The sequence below is a fragment of the Gracilinanus agilis genome, chromosome 3 (assembly GCF_016433145.1).
Source record: "Gracilinanus agilis isolate LMUSP501 chromosome 3, AgileGrace, whole genome shotgun sequence".
Taxonomy (NCBI): Eukaryota; Metazoa; Chordata; class Mammalia; order Didelphimorphia; family Didelphidae; genus Gracilinanus; species Gracilinanus agilis.
Genome location: NC_058132.1, coordinates 201,637,600 through 201,659,727, shown reverse-complemented (window position 1 = coordinate 201,659,727; position 22,128 = coordinate 201,637,600). Strand labels below are relative to the sequence as shown.

The 22,128-nt window shown below is 40.6% G+C and overlaps 1 protein-coding gene across 1 annotated transcript in view; it reads left to right on the top strand.

The window, feature by feature from the left end:
• Window positions 1-22,128, top strand: part of DSCAML1 (DS cell adhesion molecule like 1) — a 542,818-nt gene that overhangs the window by 493,437 nt on the left and 27,253 nt on the right. The window contains exons 15-18 of the mRNA XM_044669027.1: window positions 2,002-2,169; window positions 4,417-4,487; window positions 10,436-10,676; window positions 19,309-19,455. Coding sequence (XP_044524962.1) covers window positions 2,002-2,169; window positions 4,417-4,487; window positions 10,436-10,676; window positions 19,309-19,455 — 627 coding nt within the window. The remainder of the gene's footprint in view (window positions 1-2,001; window positions 2,170-4,416; window positions 4,488-10,435; window positions 10,677-19,308; window positions 19,456-22,128) is intronic.

Below are 22,128 nucleotides of genomic sequence, written 5' to 3'. Positions count from 1 at the left end.
TGGAAGGCAGGTGGTCAACAAGTAGTCACTGTGTCCTCAGGGTGCTGCATGGGCTCACACAAGGTGTTTGAGGTCCAGAGGAGAAATTTACCCAGATGGTCCTTTCTCTCAATCAGCATTCTTTAACCACCTACTATGTATCCGAGCCTTCTAGGGAATACAGAAGAAGGACAGAATGTGCTGCCTGAGCTCAGAGAGCTTAACATCTAGCTGGGAAGATAAGACATACAGGAAAGAATGAGGACAAGATGGCCTATAATGAAATAATAAGTTATATCTATGGGGAAGGGAGAGAGGAAAGATATGTTTTAAGAACCATAGAAATTCAGATGAGAGAGTGATTAAAAGAAGCTGGGAGGGATGGCTAGGTGGCTCAGTGGATAGAGAACCAGGCCCAGAGTTAGAAAGACCCAGTTTCAAAGCTGGCCTTAATTAGAACTGCATGATCCTGGGCAAGTCACTTAACCCCAGCCTCATAGCCCTTACTGCTCTTCTGTCTTAGAATTGATACCTAATACCAATTCTAAGACAAAGGTAAGGATTTTTTTAAATGGAGAGAGTAGGGCTGGAGTAATCATAGAAAGTAAACATAAAAAGAGATAGGAAGCAAACAGGGTTTTAGAAGATAAAAAGGATTTAGATACAGTGTGAAGGGATTTCAGAGAATAAATAAGCACCTGGGCATTCAATTAAGATTCTGGACTTTGTGAAAACCTTATGTTTATAGCTCTTTTTATGCACTGTATCATCTTAAAGATCCTTGTCACAAAGGCATGGGAGAAGACAAGGAACACTGGACTTCCAAGCATGATTTCTGGATTGGAGATGCAGCTCTGACACTTTCTAGTTCTTTTGTGAGCAAATTAGTTAGCTTCTGTGAACCTCAGTTTCCTCATCTATAAAATGGAACTAACACGTGTGTTGCCATCCTGATTGCCGCAACACATCCTGAGTTGTGAAGATCGAATGGGATAAAGGATTAAAGTGCTTTTAAAAGCTTAAGTGCTACATAGTCACCCTCACATGCCCTCAGCACATAGAACCAAGTATAGAGGGAATGATGGATGTAACATAGAGGCAAAGTAGGAGGCCAGCTGGATGGACCCAACTATTCTGTACTGTTTGAACCTAGCCCTACATTCTGACAAACCAGACCTGTAACTTAGGGACCAGATTTATTTAACAATGCTTAACTCGGGACTCAGGTTATGATGACCAAAAACCCAATCAGATCCAAGATGGCAAAGAAGAGTTTTTCCCATTATACAGCTCAGCCATATATACATGTATCATCTGGAAAATGCCTCTGTTCTGGCTATTTGGCTGATTTCCTTGCTCCTATGCTTAAATCCTATGTAATGTGTAACTTACAGACACTCAGAAGTGGCTCACCCTTTTTTCAGCTTTGCCAAAAGACTTATTAAACTTATTTCTAAATTTAAAAAAAAACGGTCACCATCATCACCATCGTCATCATCGTTGGATCACCAATATCCTAAATTGCTGTTAAACAAAATTAGAACAAGGCAGATAGGTAGCAGAGTGGATAGCGCTCCAGGCCAAGAGTCAGGAGGACTTGGGTTCAAATCTGGCCTCAGACACTTTCCAGCTGTGTGACCCTGGGCAAGTCACTTAACCCCAATTGCCTAGCCTTGGGAACTGATATTCGGTTTCAAATATAAGATGGAAGGTAAGTATTTAAAAAAAAAAAAAGATTAGATCATTTTACCTAGGCTCAGATACCATGCCTTTTTTTCCCTCCTTGCTTCAAATACCTTCTTCCTTCCTGAGGTTCATAAGAGTTGGGGTCCTTTTAGAGTATGCTCTCTTTATTCCTCTTCTGAAGCTTCCCTAAGCTGCCCCCTTGGAAACTGGAAAGCTTCAATGTTTGGGAATGAAGCTAATGTTTTATACAAGAAGGTTTGGGGCGTTAGGCATTACTAGCAGAAACCTCCTCCGAAAGGAACCATTTTATGAGACTTGTGTCCTCTTCTCTCCTAGATTCTTGGGATTTCAAGCAATCCACTAGAAACATCTCACCCACCATCAACCAGGCAAACATTGTGGACCTGCATCCTGCCTCTGTTTACAGCATCCGCATGTATTCCTTCAACAAGATTGGCCGCAGTGAGCCCAGCAAGGAGCTCACCATAAGCACAGAGGAAGCTGGTAAGTCCCTCCAACCCCTTGACTATTTTTCTTCTCTCACTGATGCCCCTTTCATAAAAGCACTGAGTTCCCTTTTGGTGAATTGGGGTCAAGGCTGAGGTCCCACGAGCACCAGCAACACACATTGACCATGTTCATCAACAGTTGAGCAGAGATCATTTGGGAAAGGTAGGAAAATGGTTAATCAGTGTGGCCTTGGACAATTTCTTTCCCTTCTGTGGGCCTTAATTTCTTCACCTGTAAAATGAAGTTAAACTAGATAGTTTTTAAGGTTCCTGGACTATTGATAATTTTGTGGTTATGATTCAAATGTCTTCTCCCTTGGTCTCTGGCACCTGTCCTTGGAACTTATCCAGCCTTCCTGGCCAGAACATAAACTTTGGTGGTTTTGAATAGTGCTATCTATAGTTCTGTTCTTTTCTCTGGCTTCAGCCCCAGGCATGTTCAAAGAGGTTAGATGTACTATATCTGCCTAGGCTAGAACCAGCGCAATCATGGAAGGATTCAAAAGAACAATTTCAACTTCTGAAGGGTTCACCTTGACTCCCACTGAAAGATGATCAAATCATCACTCTTCCCTGAAAAGGGCTACCTCTGCACCCTAGAGATTTTGATAAATAATGCTGATTGAACATAATTTTAGAGGACTGATTCTGGACAAAGACAAAAAAATAGACTTTTGCACTGCTGGGCACCAGAGTGGAACAAATTTACATGGGACTAATAGATATATCTCTGGCCCTCTTAACCATTGGGGAAAACACATGCTCCTCCATGTTTTGGTTCCCCCACAAAGGGCCAGCCAAGCAAATATAGTAATCAGAGGGTACTTCTGCCATAATTTTAAGGGCATTAAAAGTAACTCCTTCCATCTGAAATTCCATTTCCACCTTCAGCCTAACAGAGTCCCAGAAATCATCAGCATCAGTGTCATTGCTTAAGGTAAAAACTCATTACTACCCACAGTCACTAGGAAGAGTAGAATCCGGAGTGACTTGAACACAAGTTGTAAAAGTTTTAGTAGAAGAGAAGGCTAGAATCATGAGGGCATTGTATGAGTCTGGATGAGTTCTTATATTGAAAACTCCCTGGGTATTGGGCATTTGGAAATGCTGAAAGAGGATAGGGCAGCTAGATGACACAATGGAGAGTCCAGGCTTGTGGTCAGAAGGACTTGGGTTCAAATTTGACCTCAGATACTTCCTAGCTGTGTGACCCCGAGCAAGTCACTTAACCCTGTTTGCATAGTCCTTCCCCTTCTTTCTTAGAATTGTTATTAGGACAAAGTAAGAGGTTTTTTTGTTTTTTGTTTTTTGTTTTAAAAAGGAAGGGAAGAAAATGCTGAAAGAGGATGGGTATCAACAAAAGAAAGGAGTCTTCTGAGGTTCACAAATAATGGATTTTTTTCTATCTCATTATTTTATCTAGGCATAGCCTTGAAGTCACCAAATCTAATTTCTCTCTCTGAGTGGGAACAGTGTAGCACCTAACTTAACAAATTAAAACACTATTCTTTTAAGACTGTTGATCTCTGTCTTTCCCAAAAAGTCCCCCACTTACATATACCTTTCCCAACAAGAGAAAGCCAAGTGTTATCTACCATGGGCAAATGGGAGATAGATCACCAGGAAACTGAGGCAGCTGGAACATTATTGTCCAAGAATGTCCAGACCATCTCTTTTACCATATGTTTTCTTACTATATGCCCTCCAGATCGTCCACTTACATCCTTTGTGTAGCTGAAAACAACTTGCCTCTGTAACTCTTTTCATTTTTCCCTGTGGAAAATTAGCTACAATGGAGTCATTTGCCCTCGTGGTCTTAAAGGTTGTCTACAGATAGTCTCATTCTACCTTTGGGAAAGCCATTCATGATTCTACCATATTTCCTTGAAATTTGGGTTTATCCAGAGAAATGAACCTCATGCTTGTGAGATTCCCTTAGGGCCAGAGATATGTGTCAGGAAGTTCTTCCTTTTGTCTAAGCCAAATCTAGCTTGCTGTCATTTCAGCAATTTAAGGAGAACAAAAGAAGAAATATATATTCTCAGGGTACTACTTGTTACAGTGCCAAGGAGTGAAGACACAGCTAAGGATATTTCTCTATTATGAAGCATTTCTCTACGTTCAAGTAGAGAATTTGATGCCTTTTCTGTCTCTAGACTGCCCAAATAAAGAAGAAAACAGGGATAGGGGAAGTCTCTCTCCTGTTCCCTGACATGACTCCCAATTTATGCTTTTCCCTCAGCTCCTGATGGACCACCCATGGATGTCACCTTGCAACCTGTGACCTCACAGAGCATCCAGGTAACCTGGAAGGTGAGTGAAGTTGGAAAGACCTGGGGGAGAACTATAAAAGAAAAACCTCAGAATAACTTCCTCTATTTCAAATATTAATTTCCTGCCCCCCCCACTCTATGCTATCTTGCAGAATACTCCCTTGTCTTCTTCCCACTTCAACCCAGTAATATACCTAGCAATGTGAGAAGCAACAGATATCCAGAGGAATACCATACTGGATTGGAGGAGTGAAAAAAAATCTATTTTCCATTTAGGTTCTAACTTGCCATTCTTTGATTCCTTTTAAACCCACTGCAAAACTGGTATAACCTATATCAGACCATTTACCACCTCTGGGAGGAAGGAGGAGAGGGGAGAGGAGAGAATCTGAATCAAAAAATGTCAGAAACAGTTGTCCAGGGGACAGCTAGGTCACTCAGTGGATAGCTAGCCAGGCCTAGAGACAGGAGGTCCTAGGTTCAAATCTGACCTCAGATACTTCCTAGCTGTGGAACCCTATACAAGTCACAACCCCCATTGCCTAGCCCTTACCATTATTCTGCCTTGGAGCCAGTACTTAGTATTGATTCTAAAATGGAAGGTAAGGGTTGTTTTTGATTTTGGTTTTTAAAGAAGAAAATGTTCCAAAATTCTACATCTAATTTTTAAAAGTTTTTAAAAGTTTGAATACATATATATTCAAATATATATACCCAATGCAAAGTTCCTCTCGGACCCAGTAAGAATAAGGGAAAGAGAAATGGAAGAAATAACCAAGGTTATCAGAAATCAGGAAATGAACCCACCAGCCACCACTCCATAAATTAGGAGCTCTCCCTTCTCTCTAGTCATGGAGCTTCTAAAACAGATGTTGAGACTCAGATGGAAATGGAAACTTTTTGGTCCTCAGAGAGGAGAAGCATATTGGCCAGCTCACTAATCAAATCTGGAAATGTACCACCATCATAATTGATTAGGAGATGGATTTGATTTTGTATTAACTTCAAAGAGGCAATATACGTTATTGTGAAAACTGTACTGATTGGGGTAGCTAGGTAGCTTAGTTGATGGAGAGTCTAGAGACAGCCTAGAGACAGGAGGTCCAGGATTCAAATCTGGCCTCGGACACTCGCTAGCTGTGTGGCTCTGGGCAAGTCACTTATCCATCATTTGCCTAACCCTTACCACTCTTCTGCCTTAGAACCAATCAATTCTTTTTTTTAATTTATATTTTGAATATTTTCCCATAGTTACATGTTTAATGTTCTTTCCCTCTCCCCCAAACCCCCTAACCCTTCTTAGCTGACACACAAGTCCACTGGGTTTTACATGAGAACCAATCAATTCTAAGATGAGGTAAAGCTTTTAAAAAATGCTTTTAATCAGAAAATCACCTAGTCACAATGGATCCTAGTCTCACCTCTACCAACAAGTAATATAGCAGAAATAGCCCTGAATGTGGATGGAATCAGAGAAGTTGGGCTTAAATCCTGATTCTGCTTCTTACTGGCAGAGTCTCTGGGCATCGGTTTCCTTCCTCATCTGTAAAATGAGAGTTTTGGGCTACATGATCTCTTTGGCCCTTTCTAGCTTTTAATGCTATGTTCCTTGAACTAAATTGATCTGATCCAATTCAAGCAGCATTTGTTAAATATCTAATACACATGTAAGACAAGATTCTAGGGGCCAAGCAGTGCTGGGGATCTGTGGACAAAATTAAAATCTCCCCTTGCTCTCAAGGAGTTTATATTCTACTGGAGGATATAACCTACAAGTAGATAATTATAGACATAAGATTATTTGAGGAAAGAGGAGGCAGTAGCACCATAGGGAGCAGAAAAGGTTTCTCCTGCCTTTATGGCACAAAAGCTGACGCATGAGCTGAACCTTGAGGAAAGTCAGAGATTCAAAGAGGTGGTAGGAAGAGGTGCATTTGAGGCACATGGAATGGGGGAGGCATAACCTGTCCAAAGACATACTGAAGGGCGATGGAGTACTGAGTTTGGGGAACAGCAGATTGGGCCAACTTGACTGGAATGAAAAGTATGAAGGGGATTAATGTGAAATAAGCCTAGAAAAGTAGGCCAGAGGCAGACTGTGAAGGACTACCTTGCTCTGTGCTCTTGGATAAAAACTCAATTCAGCAGACATTTATTAAACACTTAATACTAGACAAGAAGGAACTTAGTCTCTGTGGACTTGTTTTTCTATCTGCAGAATGAAGAAGAGAACATAATCAAAGAATGTCAGCTCTCATAGGAGGAACCTTAGAAATCACCAAGCCCTCATCCAACCCCTCATTTTACAGATGAGAAAACTCAAACCCAGAAAAAGTGAAGTGACTTACCTAAAGCCATACATTGAATTAGCAGCAGAACCCAGGTCTTTGGGGTCCAAGGTCTAGACAGACTTTCCACTATCCCACCTATATCTATCTTAGGGTAGCTATGACTAAAAAACAATGGAAAATGTTCTATAAAAGTTTAAAGGTCCAGGATTCAGGTAAGTAAGAGAACAGTTGGGAAGGGAGAGACACTAGAATTATCTCCCCTATTGAGGATATGGAAAGATTGATGGACAAACTAAAGAGTAAGTTAGTGTCCTAGGCCAAAAGTCTCCCATGAAGGAAAGAAACAAGTCTATGACTCTCCTCGTTGATCTCTGGGTCAGAATAGTGATGATTTGGTGGTTAGTTGGCCTTCCCCAACAAGGACTGTTTCCTGGCCTACAAGTTATAACTACTTCAGGGTAAGTGCTCTATCACTTTTTACTGCTCCTAGATTCTCTAAAAGGGTAGACATGGAGCAAGGTGAAGAACAGAGCTGAGAATGACTTGCTGGAATTTTTTTCATGTTTTTTCTATCTTTTTTCTTTTCTTTTCTTTTTAAATGTTTTTTCCCATGGTTACATGATTCTTGTCATCTCCCTCCCCTCTTTCCTCCCCACTCCCAGAATTAACAAGCAATTTTACTAAGTTTATATATATATATATAATCACTTGAGTCCTATTTCCATAGTATTCATTTTTGTAATAGAGTAATCTTTTAAAACCAAAACTCCAAATCATATACCCAAATAAACAAGTGACAAATCATGTTTTCTTCTGGATTTCTACTCCCACAGTTCTTTCTTTAGATGTGGAAAGCATTCTTTCTCATAAATCTCTCAGAATTATCCTGGATTGCTTTTAGTAGCAAGGTTGATTACATTTGATCATTTCATAATGTTTCAGTTTCTGTGTACCATGTTCTCCTGGTTCTGCATATTTCACTCCACAACAGTTCATGGAGGTCTTTCCAGTTCTTATAGGAATCAAGCAGTTGATCATTCCTTATAGCACAATAGTATTCCATCACCATCATATACCACAATTTGTTCCTTGCTGGTATTTCTAAAAGAAAATGAGAATATGCCTACCCAGATGGCCCAGATGGCCCAGATCCCACCCTCCTTCAAAGAAATCACCAGAAGGGAAGTAGAATGGACACCTGAACAACTAAATCCTTTCAGGAGGGCACCTGAGGTAGTAAAGTCCCATGAATCCCAGATGGCAATGAGCACCTCTCATTAACTCAGAGCCTCCGAAACAAAATCCATACCTTATGTCCTCATATCATATCTATTTTGGAACTTGTGCCCATCACTCAGGAAATCTAGTGGGTCTAAGAGGGGAGGAGTAGGCAGAAGAGAGGAACTGATAAATATGTAAAACACTGAAGTTTTTGGCTACAAAACACAGGCCAAGAAGTCAATAAAAATTTAGAGTCAGATTTATTTCTCCAAAGTCACATAATGAAAAATAAAATTGATTAGAAAGTTAGAACTTCAGAATGAACCAGCCAGTCAATAAATTTTGGGTCAGCTTCTTTGGGGATTTCTTTCCTTCTTTCTTCCTTTTAGCACCAAGAAATAGATTAATGAAAAATAAAGATCCACTTGAAAGATAAGTCACTTCATTTTAAGACTCTTTCAGTGAGATGGATCATCCTGGCTTTATAACATAAATTTGCAATCAGCCTTATTGATTTCTTAATGCTTCAGAGAAATATTGTTAAGATTGATTTAAAATCTCGTGTGTGTGTGTGTGTGTGTGTGTGTGTGTGTGTGTGTGTGTGTGTGTAGAAATGTGTGAATCAGGATACTATAAGTATGTGTGTTATATGTGTATACCAAGACATGTGTAGGTATGTATCTGTCATGTTATGACCAGATGGGCATCCATATCAGGATGGGAGAAAGGGCATGTGCTTTTGTCAAGTTATGTGCAGACAGTACATGTGAGCCATTGTGTTTAGAAAAGAGAGTGTTAGGGTACATGGCAGTGTAGCTAAATGTAGTTTATACAAGTGTCTATGTCCCATTTCTATGTTAAGTTCCAAGTGCAGAAATGAGCCTACTTGCTAATTAACAAAGATAACTTGCCCAAGTTCAGGGAGTTGCTTAATTTGGGGCATAACAAATATTCAAGTTAACTTTTTTTTATTAAAATACCTTCTTGAGACTAGGAGAGGCCCCTCTCTTCATTCTTTATAGAGATGGAAGATTATAGGTAAGGAACATTGCAGCCTCACTGACTCAGCTGACATGATAATTTTTTTCTGAATTGCTTTTTTCTCCTCTCTTCATTTTTTGTTACAAGAAATGGCTCTCTGGAGAGAGGAGGGAAGAGGAATATATTTGGAAATAAAGGTGAAATAAAAACAAAAGATAACAATAAATATTCTTTAAGATCTCTAAAAAGTTCTTCTTAAATTAACTTAATTTAAAAAGTCATTTCATTAAGTTAATAGACTTTTAAGAAACAATTAAATTAATTTAAAATAATCCTTTCAATGAAGTTTTTTTAAAAATAGTCAGGCTATTTTTTTTTATTAAACGAATTGTTTTTAAACAATCAAAGGTGTGAATTTTTTAATTATCTTCTTTATTTTCAAGCCCAGCATTGGTCTTTTCTTCACATTTCTAGATGGGCACACTTAGTTCCAATGAGCCAATTTGACTCTGCACAGAGCCATAACTAGCTATTTTCATTCAAACTATGGAGAGGAAGCAGCCATGGCCCGGGGAAGAGTTTACTTGGGGTTCAGCCATTTTCTTTTTCCCATTTTCTTTCTAACTGTTTCTCACTAACCAGGTACTCAATTTCTCCCTAGACAAAGAACTGCATGTGCTGTCCAAGTGCCATCTAAATCTTAGCACTCTAAGGCAAAATTCCAGTCATCCTGTGCTAATTATAATTGTATATGGCGGAGGCAGCTGGGTGGTTCAGTGGATTGAGAGCCAGGCCCAGAGATGGGAGGTCCTGGGTTCAAATCTGATCTCAGACACTTCCTAGCTGTGTGATCCTGGGCAAGTCACTTAACCCCCATTGCTTACCCCTTACCACTCTTCTGCCTTGGAACCAATACAGAGTATTGATTCCAAGACAGAAGGTGAGGGTATAATAATAATAATAATAGTAGTAGTAATAGTAGTAGTAGTAGTAGTAGTAGTAGTAGTAGTAGTAGTAGTAGTAGTTGTTGTTGTTGTAGTAGTAGTAGTAGTAGTAGTATTAGTATATGGAAGCCTTAATGTTGGAGTGTATCTGTGTGTGTCTGCCTGTCAGTCTAGGGATGTCTTAACTTCTTACCAGCCCCAGTGGCATTGACAGCCTATTGAAACCCAAAGGAGGTTCCCACAATCCCATTTTCTCCCCCACATTCAGGCTCTGTTTTCTGTCCTCACACTTGGAAAGACATACCAATCTCCAAAATGCCCCTTCTCCAAGCCATCCCCCTTCCTTACCCAAGCAGCACCCAGAGCAACCGAAAGCACTCCCTGTGTTCCGTTTCACATATGTCGTGGTTGCTCTTTTCCTCCTGTTGCCTCGCTTCTCCTGGGCTGAGGAGCTGATGCAGAGCCCCCAGGGCAGGGCACACAGGGCTTTGCCCAGGGCTGTGAATCTGTCCTCCTCTGTAACCACCACCCCCTTTCCCTGCTTCTCCCAGGCTCCCAAGAAGGAGCTCCAGAACGGCGTGATCCGTGGCTACCAGATCGGTTACCGGGAGAACAGTCCAGGCAGCAATGGGCAATACAGCATCGTGGAGATGAAGGCCACTGGGGACAGTGAGGTCTACACCCTGGACAACCTGAAGAAGTTTGCTCAATATGGGGTGGTGGTCCAGGCCTTCAACCGGGCAGGGACGGGCCCCTCATCCAGCGAAATCAATGCCACCACACTAGAGGATGGTGAGGATGGCCTGGGGGGTCAAAGCTGCTATGGGGTGGCTACAGCTAAGAAGGGGACAGCCAGTGATTCCAGAGTTATCACCAACTCATGAAATGCCAGAGCTGGAAGACAATTGAAAGGGAGATAGCACGGTATATTAGACTTGGAATTGCAAATACTGAGGTTCAAAAGCTAACTCAGATATTTACTAGCTCTATGAACTTAATCAAGTCACTTGACCGCTGTCTGCCTCAGTTTCCTCATCTGTAAAGTGGGGATGTTAGCATCTTCCTCTTTGGATTATTATGAAAATTTAATCAGATAATATGTGTAAAGTACTTTGAAAAGTGCCATATGAAATGTCTGCTATTTTTATGTTTTAATATTGATGTCATTCACAAATACTCTCCAATTTCCCAAATGGAAAACACTAGATAGTACTTCATGCTTGAACCTGAAGAGAGAGAGTCTTTGGTGCCCTCAGAAGATGGTCAAAGACTAGTCCCAACTCCCTAAAAAGGAAAGAACAACTTAAGACCAGTCCTTTCTCCTTAGAACCATGAAAGAATTTCCAGGGTGTCTAGAATGTACAGAGGATAGAGCAATGGATCTAGAACTGGGGAAGACCTGAATTCAAATCCTTCCATAGACATTTACTTGCTGTGTGACTCTGCACAAGTCATTTAACCTCTATTTGCCTTAATTTCCTCATCTACTAGAAAAAATTCATATAATAAAAAAATCTATAAAATCTAAAAAAAAAATCCTCATCTATAGCACCCACCTCCCAGGGTTGTTGTGAGGATCAAAAGAGATAATAATTATAAAGCATTTTCTAAATCATAAGGCATTGTATATAAATAGTAACCATTTTTTGTTGTTGCTGCTGTGCACTCCTGACCATTTGTGACCCTATTTGGAGTTTTCTTGGCAAAGATACTTGAGTGATTTGCCATCTCCTTCTCCAGGTCATTTACCCACTATTTCCAAAGCTGGGGTTGTGAATACAAGATCAGTTACAGGTGAGCCTCTGAGTCAGGTCTCCACCTCTCGAAACCCAGAATCAGTGACTCAGAATCACAGAATGTCAGACATGAAGGTATCTTGAAGATCTTCTAGTTAACTCTCTCATTTGACAGATAAGGAAAAGGCTAAATGACTAGCTGAGTCTCCTGTCCTGGTTAGGCAGGCTTTACTATTCCCAAAGGAGATGAATCCTATTTGGAATGATTTGGGGGTTACCAGAAAGTATACAGGCACCCCAGAACTTCCCCCAGGGATTTATCGCCATGCCAGGAGTTCTACCATTGGAGTTTGTATTCAGTATTTCTATTTCCTTATCTGGTCCCCCTTTAGAAAGAAGATGTTCCCTGTCAGGAGCCAAGAATTTCAAAAGATCTTAACAATGATAACGTAACCTGAGCCTCTCATTTTCAGAGGTGAGGGAACTGATGTCTAGGAAAGGGAATTTAACTTCCTTAATCTCAAGTCACTCAGTCTTGGAGTAAGTGGCAGAATTTGCATTCAGACTCAGAGTCAAAAGCCTTAGACTATAGTCCTGATTTCACACTGACCCATTGGTGTGGGTGAACTTAGCAGAGATCAAAGGCAAAGGCTATAGCAGCCTGGGAACATTGGGTATTTGGGGAAGGAGAAAATGGGGAAAGAAGTGAAAAGGGCATTGGAACGAGGGGTGATATCACCAAAGGTAATGACAACTTTCTAACTGAGACCCTGTTCCTCCTCCCCCATCCTCAGCCTTTCCTCAGCTTCCCTGCTTCCACCCCTTCTCTCTCTCATCCTAACTGAGATCTGCAGAAGATGGAGACAAAATCTTCATTCTTGGCCAACCCAGGGGCCTTTGGAGCTCTTGCACCCCTTACCCCAATCATTTCTATTCACTCATGCAGTTCTATCCCCAATCTCCCAACTCGTTTTCTGATTATTACTCTTCTCCCTTCATCAGCGACTCTCACTTCCCCCCATACTGTGAATCTCTCCCTAACTTCCACTAAGTAGATGATAAAAACCCAGACTCTCTTAGCAACTCTTTTTCACCTGAGACAGACTGAGGGAGGAGGACACTAAAGTGTCAAGCAGAGGGCCAAATCATCTCCCACTCCTCAACATCCTTGTCCCCGTCAATATATTCTAAGGTTGTGACGTCCTAGAAAAAGCACTCATCGTGCAACCCTGCTTAGAGTTTCAGACTAGGATTTAGGGAGGTTCAAGCCAAGCAAAGCCCAGTGATGCAGATCCAAAAACAAAGAAATATTTAGATCTGTGAGATTACTTGAACGTAAATTAGAGTCAGTAGCACATCCCTGCCTTGGTGTAAAGAGAAGATTCTTCTGCAAGGGCCAGCTTCAATCTACTCTTTAGTTCTGGGCCAACGAGGCTCTTTTGTTTTGCTCTAGATGACCTGTAACTCGTGTGTGGAGAACTTGCCATTGGAGTTACTGTAATCCTACTGAGTGATGTTTCTGTCAGTTATACTATAAATATCTCTAATAACTGGACATAAATGTGGTTTGAGATCAGTTTTGCTTTAGGGAGAAAGTGTAACCCATGTAGAGAAGAGCATTATTGATGGATAATCAGGGTGGAGATGGGGCCATATCTTCAAGTGAGACAGAAGCAAGGGAGTACAAGCTCTTGGCTTGCTTAAATCATTTAAGATTAAAGTCTAATCTTAACTCTAGTTTAGTAGACTAGCAGTGTAGTAGACTCTGCAAAATAATGGTCTTATTTGTGCCACTGATTCAACCCTTACCTCCATCCCTATTCTCAGGGTCTGAAGAGAAGCAAGTTACTTCACTTGCTTCCTCCTGTCCCTTAAGCCAAGGGCAGTGAGGATTTATTTGTATAACTGTCCTTGTGGGTGTTAGAGAGGTCCCCACCCCTAGCTTGCCTTCTCCTGACCAGTTTACCAGATAGTAAATAGAAGCTACCCTTGGAGCAGTGCTAGGTTCTATACTGAGTTTCCCAGACAAATATATCCTATATCAAGAACAAAACTACATTTTTAACAAACTTCCCCAACATATAAGGTCTTTGTTATCCCCTGGCTTTTCATCAAACTTGTAAAATTTTCTTAGGTCTACTGGGTGTCCCAAAAGTCTTAGCTAAGGTTTTAAACTGCACTGAGGCTTTTGGGATACCCTGTGGAGCACTCCAAATCCTAGGTAACACAGTCCAAATGATGCTGGAAAAAAAATGCTTTTCTTCTCCTTAATTATGTATATACCAGATCTACTTCAATGTTCTTGGTTTTAGAATAGTTTGGTTTTATTTGTTTGTTTAAACACAGTATGTGGATTCAGAAGAATGGAAATGGGTGGTGAGACAGTTCTAGAAGTATTTAATAAGCAAATACCATGGCCCCTTTCATTTTGGTACAAAGCTATGAACTCCATGAAACTTGGTAAAGGAAGAAGTAAAACAAATACTGAGAGGATAATAAAACTTAAATACTTAAAGAAATAAAAAAGGAAAGAAAAAGCACCAGTCAAAATAACTAGGATTATACTTCTCAAAACAACCCCAGTAAATATATGAACACAGTTACAAAACACTTTTCAGACAAATAAAGTCAGATCTAAACAACTGGGAAAAGATTAATTGCTCATGTTAGGCTGAGCCAATATAATAAAAATGACAATCCTAGCTAAATTAATTTTCCTACTCGAAACCAGGTCAATCAAACTACCCAAAAATTATTTCCTAGAACTAGAAAAAATAATAAAGAAAAAGCATTAGTCCTTGAGTCCCAAGTTCTATGATTCTGTTAGTCCTAGTTCATACCTACTAGCTGCATGATCCTAGGTAAGTTACTGACTCTTAGAGTTAGAAGGAACCTCAGAAGTCCCTGGTCTAATTTGTACCTGAACAGGAATTCCTTCTACAATATCCATGACAAATCATTCAGGCTCCACTTTAAAGACCTACTGGGATGGGGAAACCCATTGCCACCTATCAACTTACGCATAGTTTTAAAAGTTAATGTTTTCCGTAGGTCAAACAAAAGTCTGCCTCTCCAATTTCTACGCATTACACTTAGTTCTGCCCTATGAAGCCAACTAAAATAATCCCTCTTCCACAAGATAGGCCAAAAGTATTTGAAGGTAGTAATCATGCCCCCCAAACTCATCTCTTCTCCAAATTAAATAATCCTTGTTCCTCTACTCTATTCTTCTATATCCTGATCTCAAATTACCTCATTAACCTGAGCTACCTTCTCTACATTTGCCAGATGTGTCCAATTTGTCAATGCCCTTCCTAAAATGACCCTAATAGAGATTAGATATAGTCTGACCGAGGTAGAGCAAAGCAGTCATTTCTTGATCCTGTGTTTCCACTTCTACAAAATGGAATGATAATTACAAATACCATTCTCTACACAAAAGTTTGATGTAAGGAAAACACTTTGTAAACCTACATGAATGTGAGTTCTTATTATCCTCTTCAAAGAACCTTTGCTAAATACCATTTTGCACATGGGGATGGGCTAAAGCACCATATAGTCAATTAATATGGGCCTAAGACTCTTGTCAAGAGTCAGAAAAATTCCTTTCTCTTGAGGGTCACTCTCCAACAGGAAAAAAAAATTGGTAATCAGTACACATACATGAAATACAAAACATTATAGATGTTAAAGATGAAAGAGAAAAACTGGAGAGAAGAAAGTCAGGAAGGAGAAAAGAAAGAAGATGTAGAAGGGGAGACAAAGAAAGAGAAAGCAATCGAGGAAGAGGATGAGAAAGCCAAAAGAAAGAGAAACAGACAGGGAGAAAGGCATCCAGGAAGCCACATGAGATGAGAAAGGGTGACCGAATAAAGAAACATACTCAGTAATTTATGAGGTGAATGTCAGCCAAAGGTTAAGCTATTTACTTGAGTTGTGGGATTCAGAGGGATATCATTCATTATCTATTGCCTTTTTAAATTTTAGATTTAGGGTTACAGTTCACAAGTCTTCAAGGGCTCTAATATCTAACTCCTCATCTGTTCCACTTTGTATGGAATAACCAGAGCAATCCACTAGAACGGAAATTATTCTCTGTAGTGTATTAGTGAGAAGAAAGACAGATAAAATCAAGCCAAAGAATGACCTAAATTACTGATCTGGAAGTTTCCACCATACCCTGCTTCCTTAAGAGTCTAAGACCTAAGAAAAGAGGTGTCAAAACAAAATGGCACACCTTCTATAACCAAGCAAAAACTATAGGTCAACATATAGGACAGCTGAATATATGTCAAGATCACAGAAGTCTGTAGTATTTGGGGAATGTCTGTACAGGGTCATGATGGAAGATAGCAGGACAGGTAGGTGGCTCAGTGGAGAGAGAGCCAGATCTGGAGACAGGAGGTCCTGGGTTCAAATCTGACCTCAGACATGTCCTAGTTGTGTGACCCTGGGCAAGTCACTTAACCTCAATTGCCTAGCCCTTACCACTCTTCTGCCTTGGAATCAATACTTGTTATCCATCCTTAGACAGAAGGTAAGAGTTCAATACTTGATATTAATTCTTAGACAGAAGGTAAGAATTATTAAAAAAAAAAAAAGATGGAGGGTAGCCAGGGGAGTTACAAGGTAAGACTGGACCACATGAAGAGTTTACTCTCCTCAGATCAATTCAGAATTCAGTCAATCCATCAGTAAGCATTTATTAAGCACTTACTCTATGCCAGCACTTGGGTTCAGATGGTCCAATTCAGGATGGAGGTGGTAGGATTTCTGACACAGTTTGAAATGTGAGAAAGAGATCACTTCAGTAAGTGGAGTTTAAAAATTTTTTTAAAAAAAAGTTGTACTTTGGGAACAGGACTGAAGTTGGGAAGGAGAGGTCCAGATGAAGGAAGCTTGGTGAAGGTGTCCCTGCGGGGACAGGAGGGGGCTCACTGAGATGAAGCAAGCGTACCAAGTTTATCCCAGCATCACTAGTCTCACTATGGGCCATAGTGGGAAACAGCTGGACAGGGCCTGGACTGCCTGTAACCTTCAGCAGCTGTTGGCCTCCCGTCGTGCTAACTCCTCTTCTCTCCCCTGGGGCCATTGACATTTCCATCAGGAAGGGATCAGCAATAGCCATGGAGTCATTCCCCAACAAAGAGGGGAGTAAAAAAGTTTCCAGCCACATTTGCTCAGCAGTTTTTCATACTTAATTAAGGCCCTCGTTATCCTGTCAAATCCTGATCGTTTCCTGGCAATATTAGCACTCCTCCTGGGGTATTCAAGGGCCCCAGCTTTAACAATGGTGTCTTTTCCATAATTATATTACCTTCATTTTGTTGGAACGGGCGATCTGTATTAGTTTATTACACTCGGTCCCTAATTACATGGCGCTTATATTTTTACACCTAAGTAATATGAAACAATAATCATTCTCAAAGAGGATCGTTAGGATGATGTATTATCATTTAAATGCTCATAAAAATTAGAGTTGCCTCTTGTGGGGCAACAGGATCTAATTACCTTCCATCCAGCTTTCTACATCCTTTCTCCCATTCAGAGCAAGGCAGATCAGGTCTTCTCCTTTGTCCCTTGCCCTTCAGTAGGCAGTGGGAAGTCCCCTTGGTGTCCTACCCAAGTAACACTAGGGGAATCAATGTGCCTTCAGATTTGCAATAATAAAATGAGGAGATCTGCATGAAAACACCATTGCAGCTCCAGGACTACATTGTATAAGGAAGGATTTAGGCTAAAACTAAGGAAGGCTTCCCTTAAAGGAAGAGGTAAATGGCAATGGAATGAGTTAACCAAAATAGTCTATGTATGTGATCTCCTCCCCTAGAAATCTTCTCAAAATGATCTCATATTATCTGGAGTTGTTTGGGTATATTGAGGTAGGAGGTCAGGGAGATGGCCCCTCCAATCCCCCAAAAGTCCCATCCTACCACAGGCATTATTCTCCCCTTTGGGAGAACATGGGACGGTGCTAGGTGACTACTCCTCTCTGCCTCCTAGGAAATACAGCAGCCTCATCCTTTCTACCCACTCTACTCCGCTTTATTAGCTTCCATTAGGTCTCAGGAGTTCTCAACCCCTGGCTTGTTCATTCAGTTCTTGGTCAGAGTTGGCAGTCAAATGATTCCATTCCATTAGGATCTGTGGCTTGACATGGCGAGACCACAGATCTACCATGTACCCAAAGCCTTAATTCTGGGCTCTACCAGACATTTTACCTTTATTTCTTGACATCAAGTATTTATCCATGAAGAACTGACTAACAAACTAAGCGTTATGGTGTAGTGGGCCATACTAGAAAAATATGTCAAGGGAAACTTTAGAACATAATTAAATTGTAAATAACTCAGGGCAGCAACTAGGTCTTCCTCCACCTTTCCCCACCCCTGGCTCTGTTCAATGCTCCTGGAATAGAATTCAACAGGGAGGATGCTCCAAGTCTGGGAGTTACCCTATTAGTTATACTGTCCATTCTCCTGCTTTTTATTAGGACTGTACCTAGCCCAGCTAAAACAGTAACAAGCTTGGATCCTGAAAAGTATTTATTCCTAAAAAACTCAAAGAAAAGAAGTTTGCTGAATCTTCATATTGCTCCTCCCAAAATCTCTTAAGTCACAGTTACAGAATTACAAATAGCTCTCATAGGTGACTTTTTCATTCTATCAAGCTAAAATTCTATCCATTGACCCAATTTCTGTCCTTCCAAGACAAACAGAATAAGTCTAATCTTTCTTCCAAGCCCCATTTGGCATGTCGGTAGCTCAATGAATAAAGAGCCAGGCCTAGAGAGGGGAAGTTGTGGGTTCAAATTTAACACCAGATACTTCCTAGCTATGGAACCCTGGGCAAGTCACTTAATCCCATTGCCTAGCCCTTACAACTCTTCTGCCCTGGAACTAATATTGATTCTAAGATGGAAGATAAGGGTTTTTTTTTAAAAGAGAGAGAGAAAAATAAACAGTCCTGCGAATGTTTAAATAAAGTTGCTGTGCCATCCCTAACTCTTCTCTTCCCCAGACTAAACATCCTCAGTCCCTTCAACAAAACCTCATGTAGCTTCGCATCAAGGCCATTAACCATCCCAGTTGCCCTATTCTTAACACCCTTATAAACATCCTTCTTGAAAAATGGTACCCAGAACTAAACACAAAGTTCCAATTGTGGGTCATTCCCCTCATCCATCCTACACATTATACTGCTCTTAATGTAGTAGTTTTTTTTGGCTGACATAAGACCCTGTTGAATCATATTGAATTTGCAGTCTACTGAAATCCCCACATCTCTTTGGAGATGCAACACTATCTCTAGCCTCACTTTCTCCCAGTTTATTCTTGTGAGGTTAATTTTTTTGAACTCAGATATAAGACTTGACATTTGTCCCTATTAACTTTAAACTTATTGGATGAATCCAATAATAGTCTAAGACAATCAGGCCTGTTTCCCATTTTTGGCTTCATAGTTTGTCAATTCCTGGTCTAAGCTACTGAGTTATTCCTGGTTCCTCAACCTGTTAGCTATTTCTTCTTTTTGGCTTTGGATCATCTGCAAATGAGATAAGCATGACCTTTCCTAAGGCCTAACCTAAAGATGTACTCATCCAGCTTCATGGAGATGACTGACTTACTTGTTTTATTCAATCATTCCTCTATCCTCAGTCTAATTTCCTTCCTATTCCTCCTGCCCAGTGCCCAGCCAGCCTCCTGAGAATGTCCGAGCCCTGTCCATCACTTCTGATGTTGCTGTCATTTCCTGGTCAGAGCCACCACGAAGCACCCTTAATGGTGTCCTAAAGGGGTACCGGGTCATCTTTTGGTCTCTCTACATGGATGGGGGTGAGTACGTGAGAATCTCAGTTTTTAGGATGGTGAGGGGAAAATGGTGAGCGTTGCCTTCTGCAATCAGACCTGCATTTCTCTCTAGGTGGGAAGGAGAGGATCATCCAAGATAACATCCTCTGTTCTATTCCATCCAGTATACTGGGGAGAACTAGGTTATTATAAGAAAACAGAAGATGGTCCATTCAAGGTCTTCTTATACTAATCTCAAGACCAGACCCAGTGGAAATGAATGTTGGGTTTTATTTACAATGAGAGTAGGAATAATGACCAAGAAAATCCAAAGCATTATATAATTCCTCCAAAATTTTCTATTTGCTTTCTCTTTTTGTGTTTCTTTATTTTATTTCATTTGTATTTTCTTATTTGCTTTTGAATAGACACTCTATCTCCACCTCCATTCCTTTGCATTGGTTGTCTTTCGTGACTATAAAGCTCTCTCTCCTAACCTCTGACTAGTAGAATCCCTGACTTCCTTTAAGAATCAACCCAGGGGGCAGCTGGATGGCTCAAAAGATTGAGATCCAGGCCTAAAGATAGGAGGTCCTGGGTCCAAATCTGGCCTCAGACACTTCACAGATGTGCGACTCTGGGCAAGTCACTTGACCCCCACTGCCTACCCTTACCACTCTTCTGCCTTGGAGCCAATACAGAGTATTGATTCCAAGATGGAAGATAAGGTTAAAAAACAAACAAACAAATAAAGAATCAACCCTAGCACCATCTCTTCCAGGAGGCCTTTCTTGGTCCACCTCCACCTCTCAGTTATCACTGCCTTCCCACTTAAGTCTACCTTCCGCCTATTCCATATTTATCTAACATATGTTGGTGGATATGTGGATATGTTGGCTCCTCTATTCAAACATTGGTTCCAAGGACAGCTATATAGCTCAATGGATAGAGAGCCAGGCCTGGAGTTGAGAGGCCCTAGGTTCAAATCTGGCCTTAAATATACTTCCTAGCTGTGTGACCCTAAGCAAGTCACTTAACTCCATTTGCCTAGCCCTTACCGCTCTTCTGACTTAATATTAATTCTAAGACAGAAGGTAAGGATTTTGTTAGTTAAAATAAATTTTGTTAGTAAAAATAAAAATTTTAAAGATATTGGCTTCATCTACTTCATCACAGAGAGGTGATAGACTCAAGATATTGAGTAAGACATATTCTGGGCATAGCCAATTCTAACTAATTTGTTTTGTTTGACTATGACTTGTCACGAGGACTTTATTTTCCTGTCTTTTTGTTTTTTACTGCTCATTAAGGGGAGGTAGAAGAGAGAAAGATAAATGATTCTTATTTGGAAAAATAATAAAATTAATTTGAAGTAAAAGAATGTTAGCCTTTTGAGGGAGGGATTGTTCTGGTTTTTGCTTTATAACAATAAGCCTTAGCACAGTGCCTGGCACATAGTAACCAGCGCATAGTGCTGGTTGACTGCACGAATCAATGAACAAATTCTTTTTCAGCAAGCATTTAAGTGCATTTAAGGCCCTGTGCTTGGCATTGGAGATAAAAAGACAAAACATAAAAGAGCTCCTGCCCTCAAAAGCTTATGTTGGAAGGTGCAACAAGTGAATACAAGATCATGGGAAGAGGAATGAGTAGTTTGACTTTTGGTAGGAGAAGGCACCTATGTTACCTCATAGAAAGAGGCAAAGGATTCTTACAGACTAAGGTAAAGAGGGAGAACATTCTGCCTACAGGAAACAGCCTGTATAAAAACACAGAAATGGACAATGAAATGCCAGTTTGGGGAAACAGTAAGTACGCCAGTTTAACCAGAACACAGTCTATTTGAAAGGGAGAAGATTGTGAAATAAATCTTGAACAAAAGGCCAGAGTAAGACTGTAAAAGATGTAAATGCCAAACTGAAGAATTTGTATTTTATTCTAGAGGTACTAGGGAGCCACTGAGATTTTTTGAGCAGGGGAGTGATGTGGTCAGGTACTTTTTTTTTTTTTAGCCTGCTATATGGAGAATGGATTGGAGAGGAGAGACTGGAAGCAGAGAGACCAGTTGAAATACCATTGCAATAATCCAGGATAGATGTGATGAGGGACTTTCCAGGGATAGTTTGTCCTGATACTAAAATGGGTTTTTGTTCCCAAATGCTCACTGGTTCACAATGTATAGACCTGGTCTAGAAGCATGTAAGGTGGCTAGAGGAAGACCAGTACAGGATTGAATGTTTGCTATGAATCACCCACAAAATGGACATGCCACATGCAGCTAATTGGGAGCTGACTGTTTTTACACTGATTGTACGCATAGTCAGGTGGCTGCGTTTTTCCTGCTTGGGACCCCACTCATTGTCCAAGCATTCCCCCTAAGTTATTTCATCTGTAAAGAAATAAGGAACTAGGAACAAGTTGGTGGCTCAGAGGATAGAGAGCCAGACCTAGAAAGGGGAGGTCCTGAGTTCACATCTGACCTCAGATACTTCCTAGCTATGTGCCCCTGAATAGGTCACTTAGCCCCAATTTCCTAGCCCTCACTGCTCTTGGGCCTTAGAAAAGATATTTAGTATTGATTCTAAAACAGAAAATAAGGGAAGGAAGGAAGGAAGGAAGAAAGGAAGGAAGAAGGAAGGAAGGAAGGAAAGAAGGAAGGAAGGAAGGAAGGAAGGAAGGAAGGAAGGAAGGAAGGAAGGAAGGAAGGAAGGAAGGAAG